The sequence below is a fragment of the Leuresthes tenuis genome, unplaced genomic scaffold (assembly GCF_036924035.1).
Source record: "Leuresthes tenuis unplaced genomic scaffold, fLeuTen1.0.hap1 SCAF_5, whole genome shotgun sequence".
In the NCBI taxonomy this organism is placed as follows: domain Eukaryota; kingdom Metazoa; phylum Chordata; class Actinopteri; order Atheriniformes; family Atherinopsidae; genus Leuresthes; species Leuresthes tenuis.
The window spans coordinates 3,065,256-3,089,855 of record NW_027325359.1 but is presented as its reverse complement, the minus strand read 5'-3'; the positions used below and the strand labels follow the sequence as shown (position 1 = coordinate 3,089,855).

The 24,600-nt window shown below is 39.0% G+C and overlaps 1 protein-coding gene across 2 annotated transcripts in view; it reads left to right on the top strand.

Annotated features, from left to right (window-relative positions):
* Nucleotides 1–2,915: 2,915 nt before the first annotated feature.
* btbd11b (BTB (POZ) domain containing 11b) overlaps nt 2,916–24,600 on the top strand; it is a 72,808-nt gene continuing 51,123 nt past the window's right edge. For both annotated transcript variants that reach the window (XM_072385466.1, XM_072385465.1), the window contains exon 1: nt 2,916–3,975. In XM_072385466.1, coding sequence (XP_072241567.1) covers nt 3,123–3,975 — 853 coding nt within the window. In that variant the 5' untranslated portion in view covers nt 2,916–3,122. The remainder of the gene's footprint in view (nt 3,976–24,600) is intronic.

The following is a 24,600-nucleotide window of genomic DNA, read 5'->3' as shown; positions in this document are numbered from 1 at the left end:
TCAGATTTTCAATAAGTATAGCAGTGATAGGATATCAAACAAAGGCAACTAAACAAGAAGATTAGACACAGAAACAAGCGTGCTTCTTAACTATAGCCTCAATTAGCCAGTGGTAAGTTTGAAAAAATAGTATTTGCCCTTCAAAGTCAAAGCTAACTTTGAAATACATACATTTATCATTTTATGCATACGATTAATATAGCTTTGTAAACTGACACTAGATGGTAGTCATAACAAAGATCTAATGTGGGATGGTGTGCTTTTTTTGTATGCACCCTTTAGTTATTCAGTTATTTTCTGTTATTTTATTTTACTTCTTCTTTTTCTTTCACTGACTTCCAGTTAGATTATATGGATTATTCTTTAATGTGTGTGTGCAGTGTTATTAAGATGCATCTTAAGAGAACAGTGTCTACAAAAAAAGGTTATGCCAAGATATGAAGATGTCAAAAGATGTCAGTTGATTAGAAAGGTCAAATGCATGCAATGATTATTTTTGTCCAGGAAAAAATAGTAGGAATACTGAACTGAATTAAAATGAGGATATGTAACCAGAAAAAGGTTATTATAGATACAGAGTGTCTTGCAAAATTATTAAACCCTCTTTTTCCTATTCATTTTTACTTTGCAACCTGTAATTCAAATAGTCCAAATTATTTAGATAAAAACAAAAATAAATCAAATAATAATGTTTATTAAAAAAAGTGGTGCATACATATGTATTCACCCCTTTACTATTAACACCCTAATAAAAAATCAAGTGGTACTAGTTACCCATAGAAGTCACAGAATTAGTTAGATAAGGTCCACTAGTGTGTAATCTAAGTGTCACTTGATCTCTGTACACCTGCTCTGAAAGGCCGCAGAGTCTGTAACACCACTAATCAAGAGGTATTTCTGAGAAAAATGAACCCCGAAGGAGCTGGAAAAGACTAGTGTAACTGTCCATGGTTCAAATAAGCTCCACAGAGTTGGGATTTACCGAAGAGTGGCCAGAAAAAAACGCTGCTTACAGGAAACTTAAGTTTGACCTTGTCAAAGGTTTCCCACATGACAAACAGCTTGTGGGAGACTTTTGACAAGGTCAAACTTAACTTTGTGGTCATCAAAATAAATACCATGTACTGTGCAAACCCAACAGCTCTCATCACTTCAAGAACACTGACCCCACAGTTAAATATGGTGGTGGCAACATCATGCTGGGGCAATTTCATCAGCAGGGACTGGGAAATTGGTCTGTAGGAATGATTGATGGTGCTGCAAACGGGAAATTCTTGAGGACAGCCTGTTTAAGTCTTCCAAAGATTTGAGATTAGGGTCAAAGTTCACTTTCCATTGGGATGATGACCCTGAAAATACTGCTAAAACAGCACTTGAGTAGTTTAAGGGGTAATGTGAAATTGTGTTGGAATGGGTTGGTTAAAACTGTGATCTCAATACAACCAAGTATCTGCAGAATGGCTTAAAGACTGATGTACACCAACAGAACTCATCCATCTTGAAGGTGTTGAAGCAGTTTTGCTTTGAAGGTTGGGAAAAAAGTTACAGTTCAGATGCAAATTGTTGGCATAAGCTTCCAATTAATTTTATTCAAAGCCATAAGAGATTTGAAAATGTCTCAGATACAGAGTAAGCAGATTCCATTTCTGTGCAGCAGAGTTTGTGATAGCATCCCAAATTATGAATTTCTTCTTCTTCTTCTTTTTTAACCACGAATTATTAAGTTATTAATACAAAAGTTGGAGTTGAAATCAGTGTAAAAGTGCTCTGTAGTCTGCTCTGGCAGTTTTACGTTGCTAAGCTAGTTTCAATGAGCTATGAGGAGACTCTTTTCTGTCACACCTTATGACCAAATGAACTGTTAGGGTACCATCATCACTGCTCCGTGGTTTTATAATTTATTGAAATTTAAATTGTGTGTTTGGAAGAAAAAAAAAAAGTCATGAAGTCAAAATGCAATTTATCTTTTCAACACCAGGGGTAGCTGTTCCTCCAGAGAGGCTCCAACTATCAAGTGCAGAAGCTACATTCTACAAAACTGCATTTCAGATGTAGCTACATCCTCAGTCAGTGTGCAGTCGACATTGCATGGCTTTTCCTAAAATATTCATTTATTATGTAGCGATGTATAATCGCTTCTAAAACCATCATGTAGTTTTGCGCTGAACCATAACATTTCACGCTTGTTTGCTTTAAACTGATTTGAATCAGTATTGCAATGCGACTGCTTATCTTCAGCACATTTATTTGGGCCACTTCACAGCTCTGGTTGAGAATGAATAATATTCATAGAGCGCTTTGCTCAACTGGACGTTGAGGCTTTCACTTTAGTTAATATCCCAAAGCCTGTCGTGTACACACGAAGAGGCAAAAAACTTAAGATGGACCCTGTGAGTGATCCGGTAAATGACCTTGAAAGTAATTCAGATGTTTCAATGAGTTATCCTCTAGAGGAACAGAGGATACATTATGCATGCAATCTATTATTAATGGTCTTGAGTCATGTTACGATAAGACATGAGCCCTCAGAATATATCTGAAAAGCCTGATCTAATGATGGACTTGTCACCGGGACGTGGGTACATTAAAGCATCTCATGCTATATCATCTATGTTTTTTTGGGGGGACAAAATTAAAAATGAGCATTTTGACTAATATGGTTTCACGAGGTTTCTTCTTGACTTTTCTTATTTTTTCAACTAAATTAGAAAAGGGACAAACAAACATTCGGCTAATTTAGTTTACTGTTTGCCTTTATTTTCGCTTTTAACCGGAGCGAACATCAATTACTTTTATTGATCCTTTAAATTTATCCAATTAAAATTCCTTGCTGTCTCTTCCCGAGAGTCCATTGGCTGACGGCCGCTCTCAGGGTTTCCACGGCCCCGCCCCCATCTGTCAGGCACTGCGCTGGTACAGCACCGTGAGACTGTTGATGCACTGAAGTGAAATACTGCAACCTAACTTTGTACTTTGCTGCTGGCTGGACTTTTCCTTAAAAAACACACACAAAAAAAAGCATTTCAGATTTCGTGTAAGGCGCGTGCGTATACGGACTCCGACCTTTTAAACATTTTTTCTCCACTTTTCCCAAGCTCTCTTTTACAGTATGAAGTGCAGTTATGGCAAGGAGTAGCAAGTCAGTAGCGAGGACCCTGGAGGATTTGACGCTAGATTCGGGTTATGGTGGAGCCGCCGACTCTTTCAGATCTTCCAGTGCGTCGCTGTGCTGCTCAGAGGCACATGGGGGGAATTACTGGCATTTAACCGACTCGATGCACAGTCGACACAACAGCCTGGACACTGTTAACACAGTCCTGGTCGAAGACGCCGAGATCCTGGAGTGCACCGGGCAGTGCGCTAAACTACCCGAGCTTGAGGATGTGCCGTGGAGCCTCGGGGAAGTGGCGTGCGCATTGAGCAAGGACGAGGAGATGAGCTTGCCGACCCCCCCTCAGGACGTCCTGCTCAGGCTCTCGGTGCTGATCAGCCGGGTCCTGGTCAGGGTCGCCAAGGAGGCGCAGCGCCTGAGCCTGCGCTACGCAAAATGCACCAAATACGAGATCCAAAGTGCCATAAAGATCGTCCTGTCCTGGACAGTCTCTATGAACTGCGTCGGGGCGGCGCTCAGTGCCTTGTCCCTGTACAACATGAGCACGGAGGAGGACAAGTTCAGCCGCGGCAAGTCGGCGCGCTGCGGACTCATATTCAACGTGGGCAAGTTCTTCAGGTGGATGGTCGACAGCAGGGTTGCGGTCAGGATCCACGAGCACGCGGCGATCTACCTGGCTGGCTGCATGGAGAGCCTCTTCCGTGAAGTTTACGCTCGGGTGCTGCGCAGTGCGCTACTGGAACGCGATAACGGGATCCCCAAGTTCACCGTGGAGACCTTAGAGCAGGCCGTCAACAGTGATGCTGAGATATGGGGGTCTCTGCAGGCCTGGCAACATCTGATCTGCGGGAAGAATGCAAGCGGTGAGTTAGGAAAAGAGTAAGTCTGTGCAACAGGGTCTTTCTCTACTTTGCACCCTCATTTGCATATATTTCCCATGTGAATAATATATTCATGCTCTGACTTGATATTTACATTTTATAAGTTCATCAAACCAAAAAGGAAGTCTCAGTTGCAACACAAATGCGCAGACTTGGATTCTCTCAGATTCACTTGCTACCAGATTCTATCAGTTTTTCTTATTCAGCAGCTGTGACCTTTAACTTTCAATCTTTCAGCTACAATAGTGTCTCAGTCAAAGACAGCCGGAGCAGCAGGCTGGTAAGAAGACTGAGATGAGAGAAAAGCAGATTTCTACCTTGCCACCTTACCTCCTCTGTTCTCCATGCATTGCTAGACAGAGGGCACAGTTCTTTGACATTCAGCCTACACTGCATGCAGCTGTATTCTTAATGCACACAATGATGAGGATGACCCAATATCCTCAGGTTTAGTGACTTACTCTGAGAGCTCTCATTGAAAGGGCCTTCCCCAGTTGGTTTCTCTCAGTGATGCCCTGCAGAGGTGTTTTTTCTTTCTTTTCAGCCAAACAAGAAAGAGGTTTTTCATTTATCCCATTGTACATTTTCTTATTCTGTTACACACAAAACCTCCCTGGTAGTTCACACATTCCATGTTTAGAAATGTTGTTATATTTTTGGTTTAAATTAAGTAAAAAAGAACTAACTATATTTAAACCTCACTCCTCCTTAACGCTTAGTATATCAGAAACAACTCAAATGTATGCTTGCCCTCTTTTGATGGATGTTGTTAAAGTGCTGCTGCGGCTCCTCTTGCAACAGGTTTACATAATAAAAAAAAAGCCTTGGGGTAAACGTGTGCTGTCATGCATTATGCAGAGTGATGTGAATAAAACTGAGCTATAGAGTGAAGACAGACAGACAGACAAAGTTAGAAAGACTTTTTGACCGTATTGATGAATCACCACGAGAAGCCTTGCATTGTAAGAGGAGTACTTTGCCTTTACTGTGCCTTTAGGTTTCCATGTCAGTTGGTTTGCTGTTTCTGTGTCTAACTGGCAGAATTGTAAGGCTTCAGTTGAACAACCACAGTCAGAATCACTTGTGCATGTATAAGTGTTCTAATACATGCTGCAAAAATGCAGAGCCTGGTGACATACAGTTCAAAGAGATTGCAATAAAACATCATTGTGTAGAGGATGAATCCTGTGCAATCTTGAATATCAGTCACTCTGCAGGCCACTTGGCATGCAGGTAGGCTCCGGCTGTGGAAGTGGTGTGGAGTGCGTTCTTTGACGCATTGGACCGATGAATAGGATCAGATGCAAGTAAAACATCTGGAGCTTGTGGAATATTGGCATAATGCTCAAGGTAGAAAAAATTAATTAGTGCATGAAGTAATGTTGTGTCATGCAGTATTATGTAGTTCATTAGGTAGTAATGACTATATAACTAATGTGAAACTAAAAAACACAGCACTATAATCTTAACGACGGAACAAACTATTTCTTTAACATGAAAGGTTGCTTGAGGTGATGAACTCTGATATAATCATGATCCGACTCTCGAACCTCAGCTTCAAGAAGCTTTTAGCCGTTGTTTTGGTTTGATGGTCTGCAACTTTACCATTCTGGTTGGTTAGCTGCTTCTATATTGTGCATGTCTGCCCAGCACAAAACAGCCTTAATACAAAAAAAAAACAACAACCAGGTAGTTAACATAAGGTGTATTCCACCTTATGTTAACCAGCCAGTTCAGCAGAAAAACCCAGGAGTTCATGTCTGAAAATTGGTTAATCAGTTTGGTGCAAAACCTAACAAAGTCTGAAAATAAATAAAGTATTTAGCAGTTGGAGGGATAAATACAACAGAAATACACTGATACACTGTCCAGATGGCACAAAGCACAACAAAATGAAATGGGTTGTATTTCAGTATCTCCTGGACAGGCGAATGTCTGCTAACAGGTTTCCTTTATGGATTTATCTGTGATATTAGCTGAAAATAATGAACAGTTATAGAAGGTTTAATATGGTATCATTACAGTATGTTAACATAAGAAGCTCCATATTGTGCAAAATTCCATCCTCCTCAATGTCTATCAGTCTGAAATGGCAAGACCTCAAAGCCTTGAGACAACATAACTGCTGTCATTTGCATTGACAGATGATACTGAAATGCTGTCATTTGTTGCCTCCCTACTAAAATCTAACCTGTCAAACAGGGGGTGGGTTGACCTCAACACAGCTTCTGCCTGCCAAACTGAACCCCCGTATCACTCCATCCATTCTATCTGTCTCTCTCTGCCAAGTGGGAGTAATTGAGGTGATTTTTCTACATTATGCTTGTGCTGGTGACCCAGCTTTGTGAGGAGGCCTTTATGAATATCTTTATTGCATCTCCTCCACTAAAGCTGCTTTCCATTTCTATGCTGTCACAAATCCAATAACCTGGTTACTTCAGTGGGTGTTTTCCCCTTTAGAACATTTTGGCTCAGTCAGATACCTTCGCATTGAGCTGTCACATGAAAAACACACCTTGCAGATTTTTAAAACATATTCATGCACTTGAATATGAAATCAGATCTTTCTCAATATTGAAATCAGATCTTGCTTGAGAAATTAAGCGACAAAGTTGTTGCTCTTTTGATTAAGGTGTTCTTTCCACAAATAACACATTAAATAGTTTTTTAGTTGTAACTTTCCTAACTTGAACAAATAAATAAATCCATGAAATTAGAAACAGGACCTCATGATTAGGTTCCAGTTAGAGCCTCTTTAGAGAGTGACAGGTGGAACATATTCTCATTTAAATGACTGACATTGATTAAAGCCTGTGGAATCATATTTCCCAGGCCTAAAAGTGCTCTCATAGGACCTAGGAAAAAAAACATTATAGAAGTCTTTGAGTCTCTCGATGGATTTGAAAAGCTCTTCAAATTGTTTGAAATGAATCACTGTACTTTGATGAAAACTCATCTTGGATTTCAAAGGAATGCCACTTTGTCCAGGACTCCCTCAGTAAATTCAGCCCAAAAGCCAACATCTGGTGCCAAAAGATGTCTCAGAGAACTCCAAAATTTGGACACAGGGTTTGCGATATCTCTTACAGCTGTTGGCATCAAATATTTAACTTTTATCTGAAGGCACAGTTTCGGAGAGGATCAAATAGTTGTTCAAATGTGTTAAAAAGAAAAAGAAAATCGAACACATTTTAAGGGGTGTATTAGATTTTTACATTACTTAAATTATTTGGTTGGCTTGCTGTCTTTCAGTGTCTTGGCAGCAACTTCAGACTCTAATGAATTAACTTGTTTACTTTCTTTCTACAAAATATGTGAAACGTTTGATACTACTTCCATATCTATATAGTAAATGTGAAACTACATAATGGAAACAGATGGCATACCGTATTATAGAGACTTGAAGAAAATAGCTTGTTTTGCTCTGTCTTAAGGTGACTAGATGACTTGGGGATTAAGTAGCATGTTATATAGAGTTTGTTCATGATGTTTTAGAGTATAAAACAATTGTTTCGAATCTCTGCCAGTAAGCATGAGAGTGTGTTTGCATCTCAAAATGAGAACTAATGATTTAAAAGCTATTGAGTACAAGAGCCCAAAATATGAGGGAAGGGGCTTTGTAGTTTTAGGCATTTGGTACATGGTGTGTTATAAAATATGCATGGATCTTTCTCTTTTCAGTTCATCAATTTGTTAAAAAAAGGGAAAGAATTTGCACTAGCTTTTTCCCCAAACTGATATGTCAGACTTTGTCATAAGAGCCATAATTATCTTGTGTTATAATGTCTTTTCTCAGCTACTGCAGCAGCTCTGCATTGGCACATCCAGCATATGGCAAGCCTCCCACACTCAAACCAACACACACATACCCACTCATACACATACATCAAGATGTCAGGGGCTCCTCTCACCATGTCTGACTCAGTGTTATTTGCAGGTGGGTGTTGGGTTTCCCTTCTTTAGCTGTGGTATCCTGTCAGAACAGGAAACTACTCTTCATGGTAGGATTTTTCTCAGGGCTCCCACCAGACTTAGGACACTGGGATTCTTTGATTTTTCTTAAGACACATGCATGTCAAAGAAAATGTCTAGAGGAACATAATATCCTGTACTCAGGGATCTGTGACACTCTAAGGACAAGTTTCTAATCGCACTGCAGGTGTGACATGACTCTCAAGTCTGGGCAAGGCTGGCTGGTTGAAATATTTGGAGGAAATCATTTGAACATATGTCAGTAAAGCTCTGTGCCATTAAGAATCTGTTTTGTTTGTATATACGAATATATATATATATTTTTAACCAAATATTTGTGACTTGACGTCGATATTTTATGGATACGTCAGCATTTATGTGGGGAGCAAGTAGCCAAGAAAAAACAACAAATTTAAAGCAGCAAAATAAATGATTTTATATTATCAATTGATAGCATTACCATGTTCAATACAAAGCCTTTTCGTTCACAATATGTTATCATTCATCTGCTTAGTGGAGCCCTTGGGGTCATGTTTCTGCTCACCTTTTTCTTTTTCCGTTTTATTATGGTTCATTTTCGCTGCTCTGAGTCACGCAGTGCCCACAATGTGCAACTTGCAACATGCTGCGTGAGCAAGAACAGAAAATATCCATGAACATAGGTGATGTCTAAAGATGAGTGGCTAGGAATGAGGCAATCAAAAATATAACAACTACTGGCTATTGTTGAAGGGGATTTACATACAATAGTTGTGCATTTAGGCATCTAACAACCCAGGTATTTCTCAGACAAGGGTGGAAACCAGAGCTGAATTAAAAGGAAAATAAATCGTGCTGTTGTTAATCAGGCTGCAGAAGCATATCTTCAAATGTATTTATTTGCTGTCCTGTTTGCGCAAGGGGATTATAGTCAACTGTGGACTACTAAGTTCATCATCTTGATTCTATGACTGTTTTCCTTAGCAGTGCACATGGCACAAGTAACTTGAACATCCTCAAAGGCACAATACATGGTGACATTGTGCATATATTGCAACATTGTGGCTCTGTAGTAGGAGAGCTCAGGTGATTATTTGTTCTCATTGTGCTCAATATGAAACCAAAATACAACAAAGAAGGTGTCAAAATGTTGAGTAGCTGAAAACGTAAATCAGGCTTAGAAACAAACCTAAAGCAGTTGGTCTCATCACTTCCCAAATGCTTACAGAGTGTTGTTACAGGAGGAAACGATGCAACACAGGTAAACAAGATCCTGTCCCAACGTTTTGAAGCAGAATAAAAAACATAAAAATGTCTTAAGTTTTAACATTTTACAAAAATATTTTCAGTTGCATTTTGATGGTTTAAGTTATTTGTAAATCTTTGCGAACCTTTTTATTTGAAGTATCTCAATATTCCTTGTATCTACCAATTGCACAAACAATAGAAATTCTATGCAGCAACACCTTGCATCTTTGTGGAGTTGTTGCCTGATATGTGTGAAATACTACACTGTTGAGGTGTAATTTGAGATAATTTGAACAACTGTCATGCTGCTGTGTGGCATTGTGCTGTGTTCACTCTTGCTTTTTCTTGCCTGGGACATGTACTTTGTTGGCGCTGATGCCCTTTTCAGCCCAAATAACACAAATTGTCAGCCAACGCTGCTTTAAAAAAATGTGGAAGACCACTAACTGAAAGGGCAAAATTATAGAAAGTGGGTGCACAAAAATAGTGAATTACTGCTCTAAAGCACATCTCCTGGAAAACAATAGAAGCATTACGGTGTGAAGTGTCTAACTGAGGTGAAATTTGTGGCCTTGTTTTGCTTTAATAGCACTTCTCTGAAGTAATTATAGATCTTATTCCTAATGGAAGTCTTTTGTTGTTCATCCAGTAGTCTATATTATGTGAGGTGGATGCCTGGTGAGAATGTGATGTGGTGAGGGAAATCAGACAGGAATGACTGCAGTCAGCAGTTGTACCACTGTGTACCAGTAGAGACTGGCCCCCATTATGTCTGGTAGTGAGATATAACATATCTGTGCTAGGGAAACCCTTACACCGCTGCATACACTTGGGAATAAAAAACTGCAGCAAACACAGACAGCCAAAGGCTCACTCAGACTCACACATTGCCCAGAAGCTGATCTGGTATAAGTTGCATATTTCTGGGGGTAATGGGAAATGCTGATGAGACATGGAGTATGGTATAGCGAGGGAGGGCGCCAGCCAAGTTTACTTCAGTTGATTAAGAGGTGACAAGTGATAGAATACAGTCAATTCTGCACCCAGCTGGCAATGCCTGCGATAGATTGTGTGTCACTTTTCTCCTCTGTAATGATTCTTTTTCGTTTGCCCCTCAGTGGTTTGTAAAAAAGTTTCCATTGCACACTGTCACTCATTTGTATGTGTGCTGATACATGCAGCTGGTGGACCAACGTTTAAATCAGTATCCACACACAGACACACCAATAGGAGCACTACTCAGGATCTTCTCCATGGTCATTCTATGTAGACATGATGAAACTGGGCCCCAGAGCTGAACACTACAATTAGGTCCAATTATGAACAATCACAGGTGAAAACTTCAGAGTCATTTTACGACATTTTACAGGTGGTGCTGCAGCAGCAAGGATCCAGCTGAGTTTTTTCATTTTCATGCTTGACTTTTTGTACTAAAATTAGATTTATTCCATTATTGCCCTGACAATGTCAACCGAGAAAGTGTTCACTTATTGCTTTAAAATCACCCTGCATGATGCGTTTAGCCTCTTGCTCCCTGTAAGTGGAGAGGTTCTGTATTTTTATCACTAGATAACATTATCAAGACTGTTCTAGCTGTCTTTAGAGAGAGCTGTATCCCTCCGGACTAAATGTACTGGGTGTATTCCCTAAAGCAAAAATGGGAAGTTTACTTTTCTCTGTATTCTAAATTAGCTCTTAGCTAGATAGACTATACATCACTTCTAGACCAGAATAGATTAACAATTACACTGCACCAAGGAGCCAAATCCAGTGAAGCTGTGGCTAAGAATGAATTGTTCATGATGTCGACTTTGGAAGAAAAGCAGAGTGAGAGAAAGAGGCACAGATGGCAAGAATCAAAACAGGAAAATCCATAAAAGAAGCTGTGGGTGACAGATGAGACCCAAGCAAGCAGTGTCTACTTCTTATTATAGCAGGAGAGAAAGCCTGAGCAAACAAGTACCGGCAAGTGGATCAGTTAGTTGAAGCATCAGTATCTGCTGTGTTCTTTTGGAGCTCTGAATACATTTTATAAAGTTTAATCATCCCATTTGAATAACAGCCAGTCTGGCTGGAAAATATAAAGAAGATACTGGTAAACAAGCTTTGAACTTGGTCTCTCCCTTTGATGTGAGCTGAAGAAAATTCAAAGAAATTTTCTTATCACTATGACAAAAGTGATATGTGTGATAGATGCATGTTGGGAAATGTCAAGACATTTTAGTCATAATTGGTGACATGTGAACACATGTGATTCACAAATACTTCCATTAGCGCACATCAGATAAACGCTGATAGCATCATGAGCAGAGCAGCTTTTTAGCAAAACATACACACACTCATTTTGTGTTCACAGTTATGATGCTTTCCATTTGCCTCTGAAGTTGGAACTCACACCCAAGTTGACTGTGTTTCAGTTGCAAGTTAGAAATCCTGAGGGACTTGCTCACTGACCAGCATGTCTAATATTAGCAAATGAAGACGATAACAATACAATGCAACACTATAGCAGCATTTAGATTGTTTATTTCTGCAGCCATCACTGATTTTAATGTGCAGGGCAGTAGGATATAGGGGCTGGGGCTTTTTAAGATGAAAATCCAACTTAAAGGGCTTCCATATTCATGTGGTTGAAATCTTATCTGCCCAGACCATGTAGTTACTGAACCTTTTCGAAAAAAATATCTACTATTTGCTGAAAAACTGGAGACACTCACAGAAGGTCTCTCAGTATTTATAGTAAATGTGTATCACTTAGAGAAGAATATTGGAATATATTTTTCAAATTATATATCTAGAGTTAATATAAAGTTAAAGGCTTGAGACGATTAAACAGCTTGACTGTATTTGTCCAAAGGAAAAGCAAAAATCTACAAATGAGCTGTTTTAAAACTTAGCACAACTTAACACAAAGAAGCCTGTCTGCTGCCTCGGTTTTCCAGTTATACTGCAAACTGACTGTAGGCTAGAGAAGAGAAAGATAAGCTTCCATACGATACAAATTAGTGTTACTGTCACTTTAATGATAGTATATCATGATTTATCCATAAATCATTGGGTATCCTCAAGATTTTACAGAGGATTAGTCAAGGTGAAGAAAATTTCTTCCTGTGTGGCTTCTGAGCTGCCAATGTCAGGCGTTGCAGTATTCACTAATCCCTGGCGATAGCGCAGAATCGTATAGGTGCAAACATATGTGGCATTTCAAAAGTGACCGTGAGAGGTTGAACTTCTCTCATGTCAGTTTCCTCTGCACATGGTGGCTTCAGCGCTGTATAAACGTTGGACAGATATCACCCGCGTGACACATATAAACACACTCTACTTCCCACATGCCAAAGTTTCCACAGATTGAACATACACTTACACTGGAGGACACAGTTATCCTTTCATAAATGCCTATATGCACCAATTTGCGCTTATCACTGCTGCCGTCTGTTGTAACATTACGGCACCTTTTCCATGCTGCTCATTGGTTTGGGATCAAAATCAAACATAAAACCCTAAACTCAGAAAATAGCCTGCTTCATCTGCAGCATTTCTAAATCTGAGACTGTTTTCCCACACTTCCTAGAAGGAATTTCACGCAACTCCCTGTTGTGTCTGAATATGTTGCAGTCTCTTGAATGTGGAATCAGTGGAGAGGAGTGACAACAACACCGTATCCCTGGAACTTGTCTTGTCACTGCAGTGTGCAGTGGTCCAATTGAGGGTCCAATTCCACTGCGTGCAGAAAAAGTAACAGAAAATTACAAATCAAAGAAACCAAGCGATTTGTAAGGGCAATATATTTATCATTAAAAGCTGCAGAACTTTTCATAGATATGATTTTAGGAAACAGATTGAAAATGATAAAATCCACCTTCAACAACTTTACATAAGTATGCAAAGGAAACAACTTCAGTGTTAATAAATGTTTGACAAATTATTTCTGCCTTTCAGTTTTTTTCTCTCACATATTGACTTGGAAGAAAGTTTTTTTCAGACAGCAACATGCAAAATGAGTTTTTATCATCTTATTCCTTTTCTAGGACTTGTTTGTGAGCAACAAAATTACACTAACAAAGGTTCATACATGGTTTAGTGGTGTTTAAGGAGGCTGTAGAGTTGCTGATGCAGTACTGATTCTGTTCCATTTGACCAGTATCCCATTACCTTCCATGAGACAGCTGACCTTCAGACTATGTGTGTCGCACCATATACTGTGTGCATGTTTCAGTTGACTGAATACATCATTTAATTTCTATTTTTCAATGTACAGTCACCTGGTATTCTCTGACAATAGATGATTTTCATCTTCTTCTCTTCTCTTCTCTTCTCTTCTCTTCTCTTGTCACTTTCACTTTGTCTCAGTTCAGCTGCCCATTTCTCTGTCTTGTTTCTTCAATTTCTCCTGTCTGTTTCAGTCCAGCTTTCTTATTTACTGATGATATTCTCTCTCTGCCACTGCCAGGATGGAGAGTAATTGCAGAAGTGAGGTAACCTTATCCCGTCCTCCACGTCTCGCAGGGCCCTAATAGTTCTGTCAATCCAGGTTTGGAAGGCCCACCAGGGAGGCTTGTCTGTGTACATGTTATACAGACATACTATGTATGTGTGTCTGAGTCATGACACATAACAGATCAAACTACACTCTGTAGTTTTCACTGTGCAGTGGGTGGGGTTTGTAGATGATGTAAGAGTCAGATCCACATTTTTTGTACTATAATCAAATGAATGCTGAATGTCTTTTCAATCCTTGAGTCCTTATGAGATAATTTACTCAATCAGCAGCTGAACTAGCAACATATGGTACATATTACCACAGAAGAATGTATATGTTATTTTGGTCATGGCATTTTTTTGTTTTTCTATTGTTAACATATGCTTCCTGCTCTACTCCTATGTCGTTGTCAAAGTGAATTACACACTGACAGAACAGCCACACATGAAAAGACAGTTGAGAGCAGCGACATTAGCTTTTATGTTATGGCTTTTTATTCCTTTGACAAAAATCATTACATCGTATGCTTTATCTTAAAAGGCATAAGAAGAATTAAATCTAAAGCTTTAACATGCTGTATTCATAATCGACTGTACTCAACTCAACTTTATTTATAAATCCCTTTAAAAACAGCCGTGGCTGAAACAAAGTGCTGTACATGAATAACAACACCAAGTATAAGACATAAAACATAAGAACAATATAACAAACAATTATAAATTATAACAATATTCCGTTTAGTCCTCTGTACCTCCAGGAGCAGCTGATATACAGTAACATTAAATCTCACGTCTCATGTCTCATCTCAAAGTCTCATTCCAAAACATTTGTGACAATTGGATTTAAAGATAGTGGCTCACTTTTTGTATTGAATGATGGGAGTGCCACAAAAAATATTAAATCTGCAAAAGAATAATGAAACAAATTAGGAAATACATAAATAGACATGTATATGTTAAAATGTGAAAACAAAAAAGACAAATGACAGAACAATGTCACTTTCACGAATGCCACTGTGGTGGTTACCTTGGTTACAAGCAAACACAACACGTTGCAATAAATATAATATCACTTCTTGACTGGGCTTAGGCAGTTAGGAAGTTACTTGGTTATGGTTAGAGAGCAAAAGTACCTGGTTAAAGTAAAAAAAAACCTATGACTAAAAGCATTCTTTAAAACACAACCATAATGTTGATAGACACTGAAATATTGGAAGAGGATAGTCAGAATGACTTTGGCCGGCAACTTTTCAAATCATCATGTCTTACAACACACGCATTTGAGTTACCTGTCCAGAATAGGGACCTTTACATAGAACCTGTCGCTCTGAGACATTGTAGGGAGGTTTTTCGTGTTTTGGACTTGTTCATTTGTGCTATAGAATGTAACCACTAAAAATAATCTGTAAACGGCATTTTATTCACAGCCTTGATCTTCAGCCAGCTGCAGCCTTGCTCACTTGATTATTTCTCAACACCACTGCTTCTCAATTCTTATGGTGTTCTCTTAAAATATTACACTTTTTTTTTCAACTTTGCTCACACATTGCAGTTTACAGTGTGACAAAAAAGCATCAGAATCAGGTTCCTACTGAAAACAGTTGGGGAAACGATCTCAAATGACCATGTTTCATTGTGATCCAATGTATGCGTTGCACATTTTGTAATGAGACTTGCTACATTCATAATTTAAACTGCACGGGAGCTTGTAGTGTACTAAGAGTGGTAAAACTGTGGATGACTGCAAAGTTGTTACGGTTGCTCACCAAAGCCTTTATTCTACATCTGGTGAGCAGTTGCTGAGGCTTTTAATGTATCGCTGAAGTATCGTTGTGGGACTCCAAAGTTCATCTTCGAGCAGCCATTAAAACAACATAAATACCCCCAATTTCTGATCGTTAAGCAGCTAAGTCTTACTTTGTATTTCCACATGTGAGGTTGAATTCTCCACAGGTACCTTTGATAAATAACACATTTCTGGGAAACACCCACACTACTACAACAGGACAATCGTGAATAAAGGCCACAATGAATGACTCAGCCTTGTTATTTTGCTCTGTTCTTTCATTTCCGTCAGTTTTTCTCTTTGGACAGTTAGTGATTCAAAGCACTGCCTGACTCACAGGATAGAGAAAAGTTGAGAGGATGACACGCTGCTGCTGCAACAGGTGTGTCTGTCAGTTTTATACCTGGCATGATGTTGCATCACCTCACAGCTCTGATCCACAAAGGCTCACTCCCATCTGGAAGTCTGCTTTTTAAAGGAAAGGATGAGCACGAGAAGGATGAGTTGCAGGATTGCATTAGGAGGGGCTGCTCACAGAGATAATCTCCAAACCTTCTAAAAAAATGCATGCTCTGGGTAATCTTCATGAATTCCAAGAATTGCATGAATATTGTTTACTCAGGCATCTGGAATTGAAGGACCTTTGAGGTGCTGCTGTTAAGTTTTACTCAAAAATGGATGTTACTCATTCATGCAAGTTCTCTCACGTCCTGCTTGAGGAAATCTGTGATCAAATGCTGTGTTCGGCTTGCCTCATCTGGTTATGAAGATCAGACCTTTTTTCTGATGGATGCAAGAAGATTCATCAACCTGCTGCACATTTGCATAGAAGCTCTGGTCTTAGAGGCCATTCTAGTCATAGATTGTCATTGGGGGTTATGTTTAGGAGAAAGAGTGGAACATCAGAGAGTACTGAGATCACACACATTCAGTCCCACCTCTTAAAATGTCTAATTCAGTAGATTTCTCATCCTGGTTATAAATTATTGATGGTCTCCAGGTAATGATGACTGATTGCAAAACCAATTTCTGCCATATTAACCTTTTGCACACCTGCAGAAGTTACATAATAATTAAATCATACGAACACCCGACTGTGGTCTCACAGAGACTATGTGCATGATTTGCACCGAAGCATGTGTGGCTTGCTCTGCGAAATCGCACATCCAGAAAGAGATTTGGAGACAGAGGGAGAAGGGGAAGCAGACAGAGGGCAGGATAAGAAAACAAGGTGAAAAACATTGGTGCCGGGAGCCGGAAAACAAGAGACTGCACATTTTGTTTGTGTCTGGGTGCGTGTGTGTCAGATTAGAGAGGACTGAACTGAGATGTGAACTATTAGGGTCGGCTCTGCGGGCGGGGGAAGCTGTATCCATCCAGTTCTTTCTCTTAGCTTTGTTGTCAGGTTTTTGAACCAAGTGGGCTCAGTGGCACCGAAAAACAGAGCTGCCACAGCAACTGTAAAGTCCAGTACTTGAAAAGATGGATGACAACAGCTCAGAAAAAGCAGCAAGAGGTGCAGCAGTACATTTAACCACTGACGTGTCTTTGTGTGTCTCTATTTGTGTGTGTAGGCGTGTGTGTAACTTCTTAAACAGGAGGGTAAGTCAAAAGAGAGAAAAAAAAAGGGAAGTTGTTTTAGTTTATGGCTGCAATCATGTGATTATTAGATTTTCAATTTTATAATCACAATGTTGCTATACTGATTAACAATGCTGAATGATACTGTACTGTACATTTTTTGCTTCTACTATATAGTAACTTGGTTTATTGTAATATACTGAAGATTTCCAATGTAAAAATGTATATGTACAGCAGGATTTGCTCAAGTTCAAATATTAAATGTTTGCAACATGTTTGTGAGTTGGCAGTAATAACAAACCCCCTTAAGGTTAAGGTTATTTAAAACATGACAACAAAAACTCTGAAAAGTAAAGTAAAATAAAAAAGTAAAGTAAAATAAAAGTAAATTCTTCCACTTAAGTGAGCTTAACTCGCAGCTCAACATAGTTAGAGACATGCTCACTTTCTAACATTTGTCTTTCAGTCTATTTACATTTTTTTCTCATGGACTGAATTATTGATTCAGTTATTTGATTCTGATTTTATGATTCCAATGTTGATTCACACATAAACATAAGGAGAAAGGTAGAGAGTGTGTTAACTTACACACACATGCTTGCACACACTCACACATGCACGGTCCTTTTGTCTCTCCACACAACATGTACAGTCAATGAAAACACTGGAGAGCCTGCAGGCTGTTTTGAAAAGTGGGTTTTTAAACTGATTTGTTGTATTGAAACTAACTGAGGGCTGCACAGTGGTGTGGAGGTCAGCACTGTCACCTCACAGCAAGAGAGGTCCTGGTTTGAATCCCGGCTCAGGCCTTTCTGCATGAAGCTTGCAGGTTCTCCCCATATATGCGTAGGTTCTGTCCGTATACTCCGGCTTCCTCCTAGTGTCCAAAAACATGCATGTCTGGTTAACTGGTGTCTCTAAATTGACCATAGGAGTGAGTGTGAGCATGCATTGTTGTTTGTCTTGTTTGTCTCTGTGTGGCCCTGTGATGGACTGGCAACCTGTCCAGCAGGGTGTACTCAATGCTGGGATAGGCTCCAGTCCTCCCGCAACCCTGAATTGGATTAACCGAGTATAGAACATGGATGGATTGATGGAAATTGATTAAACTGAAGTGAAATGAACACTTTATTCATCCCAAAATGAAAAATGATCTTTACTGAAAAGACAAAACACAATGTAAACTATGGTGGAAAGTTTAAACTGTAGAAGTGATACAAGTTACATTTGATTATAGTACTAAAGTAAAAGTACTAATTTTATAGATTAAATGAATACTTCTCTGCATGTTTCCTCTCTGTGAAGTAACATTTATATAGTAACTAACTATGGTGAGCTCTGTTAGCTAGTTAATTATCCACCTTATCTGTCTTAGTAGCAAGCAAGTCAGCTACTTATTTCACTGCTGCAAAATGAACTAACTCTCGTATCTTGTTGCAAACATTCATTTAAAGACAGTGTTACCTTGAATTTGGCAGTGATGAGTGGTGCTTCCATCCATGTATAATCATATTTGAAGTCTACACACAGCAACTCTTAGCAAGCACCTCTTGCATTTCAGATTACCTTCATCCTCCAAGTCAAAGCTATCAAACAGCCAACTTTGCATTTTTCAGTGGGAAACCTTTGGGTCTTCACCTCCTTCAGCCGTCACACTCAACAGACTGACAGCTTGCACCAACCACAGGGGGAGGGGGAACATTACGCTGCAGATGAAATCTTGGTTTCCTGCACTTTCTCTGTTTAAAGAGCCATAAAACAAGTCTTACTGCAGGGCGGTATGATGGAAAATTTCAGTGCTTTTAAAACTGTGTTTTAAAACACTTTTGAAAAACCATGGTATACCTTGAAACTGCACACCGGCCCATGCTAACATGTTCATAATGTACAGTATAATTTAAGTATCTCCCCTCAGAGAAGTAACACTTTAATAAGGGCTTAGGTGTCTATGATGTGCAGCTCAGATTTTTGCCCCTAGGTATATGGTGCCTCCTTACTCCTTAACTCTAGCTGTGGTTGGAGTGATAGTTGAAGACAGACTCTTCATTAAAAAAACAAGTTTGTGGTACACTGTGATAGAGAAACTGCCCCTTGGCCACTCTCACCTCCTTTGGCAGCAGCAAGGATGAGAGAGGGCTTCCTGGTCCAGACAAGTGAAGACCCTCTACACAAAATGATGATGCAGATATTACTTAAGAGTTGTTGTAGGTTGTAGCTGTGGGAGGGGTTGAGTAACAGAGAGCCTCAGGGAATAACCAAATGCATACCAAGTTTTAACACTGTAATCCAGAGCATCTGAAGCAGGTTATTTTCACTCTTTACAGAACCTTCATCCAAAGTGCAGAGCAGACAGTCTTAAACTATCGATTTTAAAACTGATGTCAGCTTTACTGGATGAAACGATGAGGTCGGGCTGATAAAAAGCTGACTGCTTTCCTCGCATCACCTCTCGGAAATTAATCTGTTAGGAGAAAGAGAAACAGTGACACTGATTTAGTCATGCAACCCAATTCCAAAATAGGAGGTTTTGAAGCTGTGTAATATCCTAACAGAATACAATGATAGTTGGGGATTAACCTTTATATTTGATTGGAAATTTCACAAAAACAACAAATCATATATTTGTTTTTAATACCACCTCCAAAATAGTGTGGAGGCTGTGTAAAATCATAATAGAATACAATGACAGTTGGGGATTAACCTTTATATTTGATTGGAAATTGTACAAAAACAACATATCAAATATTTGTTTTGACTTCAATTGGATTGTTCTGCCTTTTACGTTGCAAGAAAAGTTTTTTGTTTTCTGGGATTATCGGATTAGTTTATTTACACCTTAAGAGCTGTAAAGGTTAAATCTCCAAATAATTTTTGCATTTAGATAAAAAATTCTTAAGATATTTGCCTGTGCAGTCTTTCTTCTCCTCATCTTTAAATCTTCTCAATCAAAATAGCTGTGAGATGTTCTACCTGGTAATTTGTGACTTATACATCTCTAAACTGCATTTTAAACATGTTGCTGGCAGCAACACAATGCATGGACAGCTGTAGCTCAGGAGGAATCTCTTTGGCCCACTCATCATCAGCCAACGTGAGGTAGTTCATTCCATTCTTGCCTGATATAAGTTTCTGGCTGCTCAGCAGTTCCGAATCTTCTTTGTCATATTTCGGGTTTCATGATGCACCAAATATTTGTAGCGACTGAGAGGTCTGGATTGCAGACTGGACTTCTTTTTTTAAAAAAAAAAAGTCTGGATGCGAGCACATGTTACTTAAATCCTGTATTCACCTTTCAGCATAAATGGTGTTATTCCAGATATGCAAGTTGCCACTTCCATGGGTACAAATGCACCCCCTTACCTTCATAGATGCTGATAACTGAGTGCTGATAACAAATCAGATGGTCCCTCTTCTCTTTCATCCAGATGGTCCAGCGTCCATAAATTCCAAAAAGAATTTAAAATTTAGATTTATCTGACCATAGAACAGCTTTACACTTTGCCTCAGTTAATTAAGAGGGAATATGGGGAAACTGATGCTTGACAGAGGGTCATACTATATATCATCAAAGTTGGGAAACCATGAGCTGGGGAATGTGTGTGTGAAGATTTAAACTGTTTCCTCTTTGTGATGCAGGCTCAAACAAATCAATTATGTCCAACTTATCACACAAAGTATGCCTCTCAAAGCCTGATTGTCAGCAGGAGAAAAATGAAAGCATAGCAGAGATGAGTTGATGAGTGCAGGGCCCCAGGACAGATAAATCTTTCAGTTTCCTCCAGCTGAAAAAGACACATTTTCAAGATTTCATTTTCTCAGCAGAAATGTGACATTTGAGAGGCAGCTGAAGTACTGTATAAGGATGTATTTAGTTTCATGATAAGTCAGAGCAGCTGAATGGTTTTTAAAGTACAGTTCCATTCAAATATATTCTCTCTAGAGTTACAAGTCAAATAGCTGTTGAGATGACCGCATATCTCAGCTTCAGCACTTTGTTTTCTTTGTTTACTGTATATTCACAACATAACTGTTGTAAGTCAAAGCAGAAGAATGTCATTTTTTTCATCTTGTCTCAGTTGAGTAATGGCTATTTTGATTTATTGTAAAATGAATGGTGAGTCTGTCATGTCATATTTATCTGGCATTCACAACTCAGTTTCATTAGTTTTAGAGCATCAGCAGTCGACTCCTGGGACTACAGACTTTAAATATAAAGCAAGTGTTACATGTCTATCATGCTCCACTTCCTTTTTTTGCGATTTCAGTCTCCTCTTCACTCATGAGTGGATATGTAGTTCTGTATCTCAATTATGATGCAAAATTCCGATTTTCTCATTTGCTGCAATGTTTTTGAATTTATGTTAGACAGATCTTGATGTAACTTATTTCTAAAGCCAAATAGAATTCATATAGCTTAAACAATATAATTTAATGGAGATGTAACTCTCGATATTTTTACCAGATTCACTCCCCTTTTGGGAAATTTGAGTGGAATTGGAGCTTTGTTAAAAAAACGTGAAGATATGCTTTTGTGTATTTTAAAAATCCAGCCCAATTGGTTTTTCTACCCATGGAAACTAGATAATGTGACTGAAGTCACACCAAGATTTCAACTCAGATCTCCAACTTCCTGAACTCCCATATCTGGCAACTGACTTTTGAAATTAAAGTAATACATGTTGACACTGTTCAACCAGCAACAAGCAATAATATCTAATATATAATGAGAGAAGCTTTATGAGCAAGCTCTGGGGAGCTGCAGTTGGACCCTGTGTTTGACACCAAGACAACCTTTACACAGTCTGTCATCTGTAGTGCTATTTTGTATTTGCTGCAAATACCACTCTATGAGCACTGTATGTGGATTTCCAAGCTTATTGAATGTGCTTTCAATTTTGTAGTGGATGGCTCTGCAGCCTATAATGATGGGTCTTTAACAGTGTTCAACAGCTCATTTCTAGGGGCCCAAACCACAGCAGTGATATCACTGCGGAAGAAGTTCATGATGAGGGGATGAAGTACCCTCATTTTTACATGAGTGTGTCACATCACATAGTGTGATCAGTGCTTATGAAATGAACAGCTTTTAATTTGTCGTATCTGTCCTTGCAATGCAAGCTGCTCCTTCACAGTCTAAGTGTTGGCTGCCGAAAAAGGAGTTCATTTATAATCATTAATTGCCCATCTGTGTCTAAACTTGTGTGGATTTCATATGATCACTGTAAGCTTTGGTAATAAAAATTGCCCCATGACATCACAACACAAAGTGCCCCTCCGGACCTATTTGGATGAGACAGCATGCTGAACAGAGAGGACCCACATGCTTGGGTTGTGGTCACGTTGGTTTCTGGGTTTTTAGGTTCATGGTGTAATGAAGGAAAGATGGCAGAGAGCCACATGAAGAAAGGTCTATTATGAGAACATTCTCGGATAAAGAAGCAAGAAGCCCCCGAGCACTTTTTGAGATGACAACATCGAATTTGTTGATGGCAGGCTGTGGTCTTTTTTTTTTTTTTTTTTTTTGATTGTAGCGGGTCCATGAGACACATAAGCAATCACATACATGAGAAAAAAATATATTGTCTCAGTAAAAGAAAGGTCAGCAAATAATGTTTGATTGTAAGCATTGTACATAGATGCAGTGCATCTGTAGACTGACATGTTAGGAAAAACATTATCAACCTTCTTGCTGAGTTTTAGCTGCAGGCAGTAGCTGATTAGTATTATTTTTCTGTAAAGTGCAAACTTGATCCAACCTTCTTTACATTATGGGATATGCACCTGTTAAACTTTCCTGTACAGACATTTTGGATAGGTTTATAGGCTTAAGGGGAGGTAATGATTGATCTTAAATCTTTGTTCAAACACAATGGTACTGATCTTGGCAAAACTGTAATGAAAAGACTCCACGAAACTGTCTACAGTCTGCATCCACCTATTTCCAAGATATAGTGCCAACTCCCAACGAAGCCACAAACAGTCGCTTTTATATCCATGTCTACGGATGAAATTAGTTATGACGTGTTTATTCATGAGCTTCATTGATTTTTGGAGGCTTCTTTCTCAACTTTTGACTATCAGTATCACCTTGTAATCACCATCCATGATCTGTATCATAACTCTCCTCAAAGATTTAGTTGAACTCGGATTTCAATGCTTGAATACAAAGCTTGCATCTTCAGCTTAAAGAAGAAGTCACACATTTCTGCATCCTGCTGTCGCTCTGATTTTATTGTTAGTTCTGACCAGAGGTCATTTTTGCTTTGAGGATCATAGTCTGTGATTCTACTTTTGTGACGCAATATAATAGCCCATGATTACACTGATAAAATATACTGATATCAGCACAAGAAGGCGATTAAACACAAAAGACATATATCTGAGGGATGCTGCCGTTGTTGCGGGCGGGTGCGCCTGCAGTTATAAAACAAATAAACGATTATTCGACTAAAATATTGAAACATGTTTAATATGATATTAAAAGCCTATAAAATAATGAAATATTACCGTTTTTAGATGTTATGTCATGTTTATAGTCGAGCTGTGATATGCAAACTGTTGTTTGCAAATTTTGCATTCGACGTCTGCCATATATTTTGGTAAAATTCTACCACACTGCTGATGTCTTTGACATGGATAGTAGAGGAGGACTCACTGTAAATGAAACGCTCAAAATAAACGCTGCAGCACAACTAGTTCACTCCGGTAAGAACGTCCATCGTACTCAAAGTTGTCGTCCATGTTGTCAAAATCTGATAAATATCCTGCCATGTTGCACAAAATTATCAGCAGCAAACTACGTGTGAAGTTAGCCGACTGTCACAGAGCACGGAGTGAATAAGCTGCGCTGCAGCAGCACGTCGATGACGTTATCCCAGTAGATGAGTGTGTAGAAAGCCCTCTGTAAGCCCCCCGAAAGCCTCCAATAACAACAACACAGCAGCTATGAGCTAACAGAGTTATAGTACACGTTCATTCATTCATTCTTCTTAAAGTATTGGTGAAATAAAGACAGATAATGCCTTATTTAGAGGCTGCATCGTCTAAGCCCCGTTCACTCCGTTATATGGATCTCCAGTTATCTAAATATCTTCCAAAGGACACGACTTTCACCAAACTGTTCTCGGTGAGTAGATAAACGTATTTCATGCCTGAAATTAGGTCTAGGTTTAAAAATATCGGAGTTCCCCTTTAAAGTAAGATCAGATATGAGATAATTAGATTGCAAAGGGCTTGTGAAAAAAATTTGAATCCCGAGTCCAAGGTCATACTTCAAATGCGGAAACAAGACAGATATACATCTTTCTCAGTGTTAGAAAGAAGTCAAATGCATGTATTTCCCTAGACTTTTATAGCATAAATGAGAGAAATCTGCAGAGAGCAGAGATCTGGCTCCAAACTCTGTGCTGACAATTGCAAACTGAATTTTCTCTTTTACCTGTTGCAGCGTGATGGTGTCAGGTTCCCTGAGGGGGAAGGAGATTAATATGTCATACTGTGTTTCTGATCCCTCACCCTTCGTGCACTTGTTACAGTTTGTGCTGTGCTACTTTTGTGCA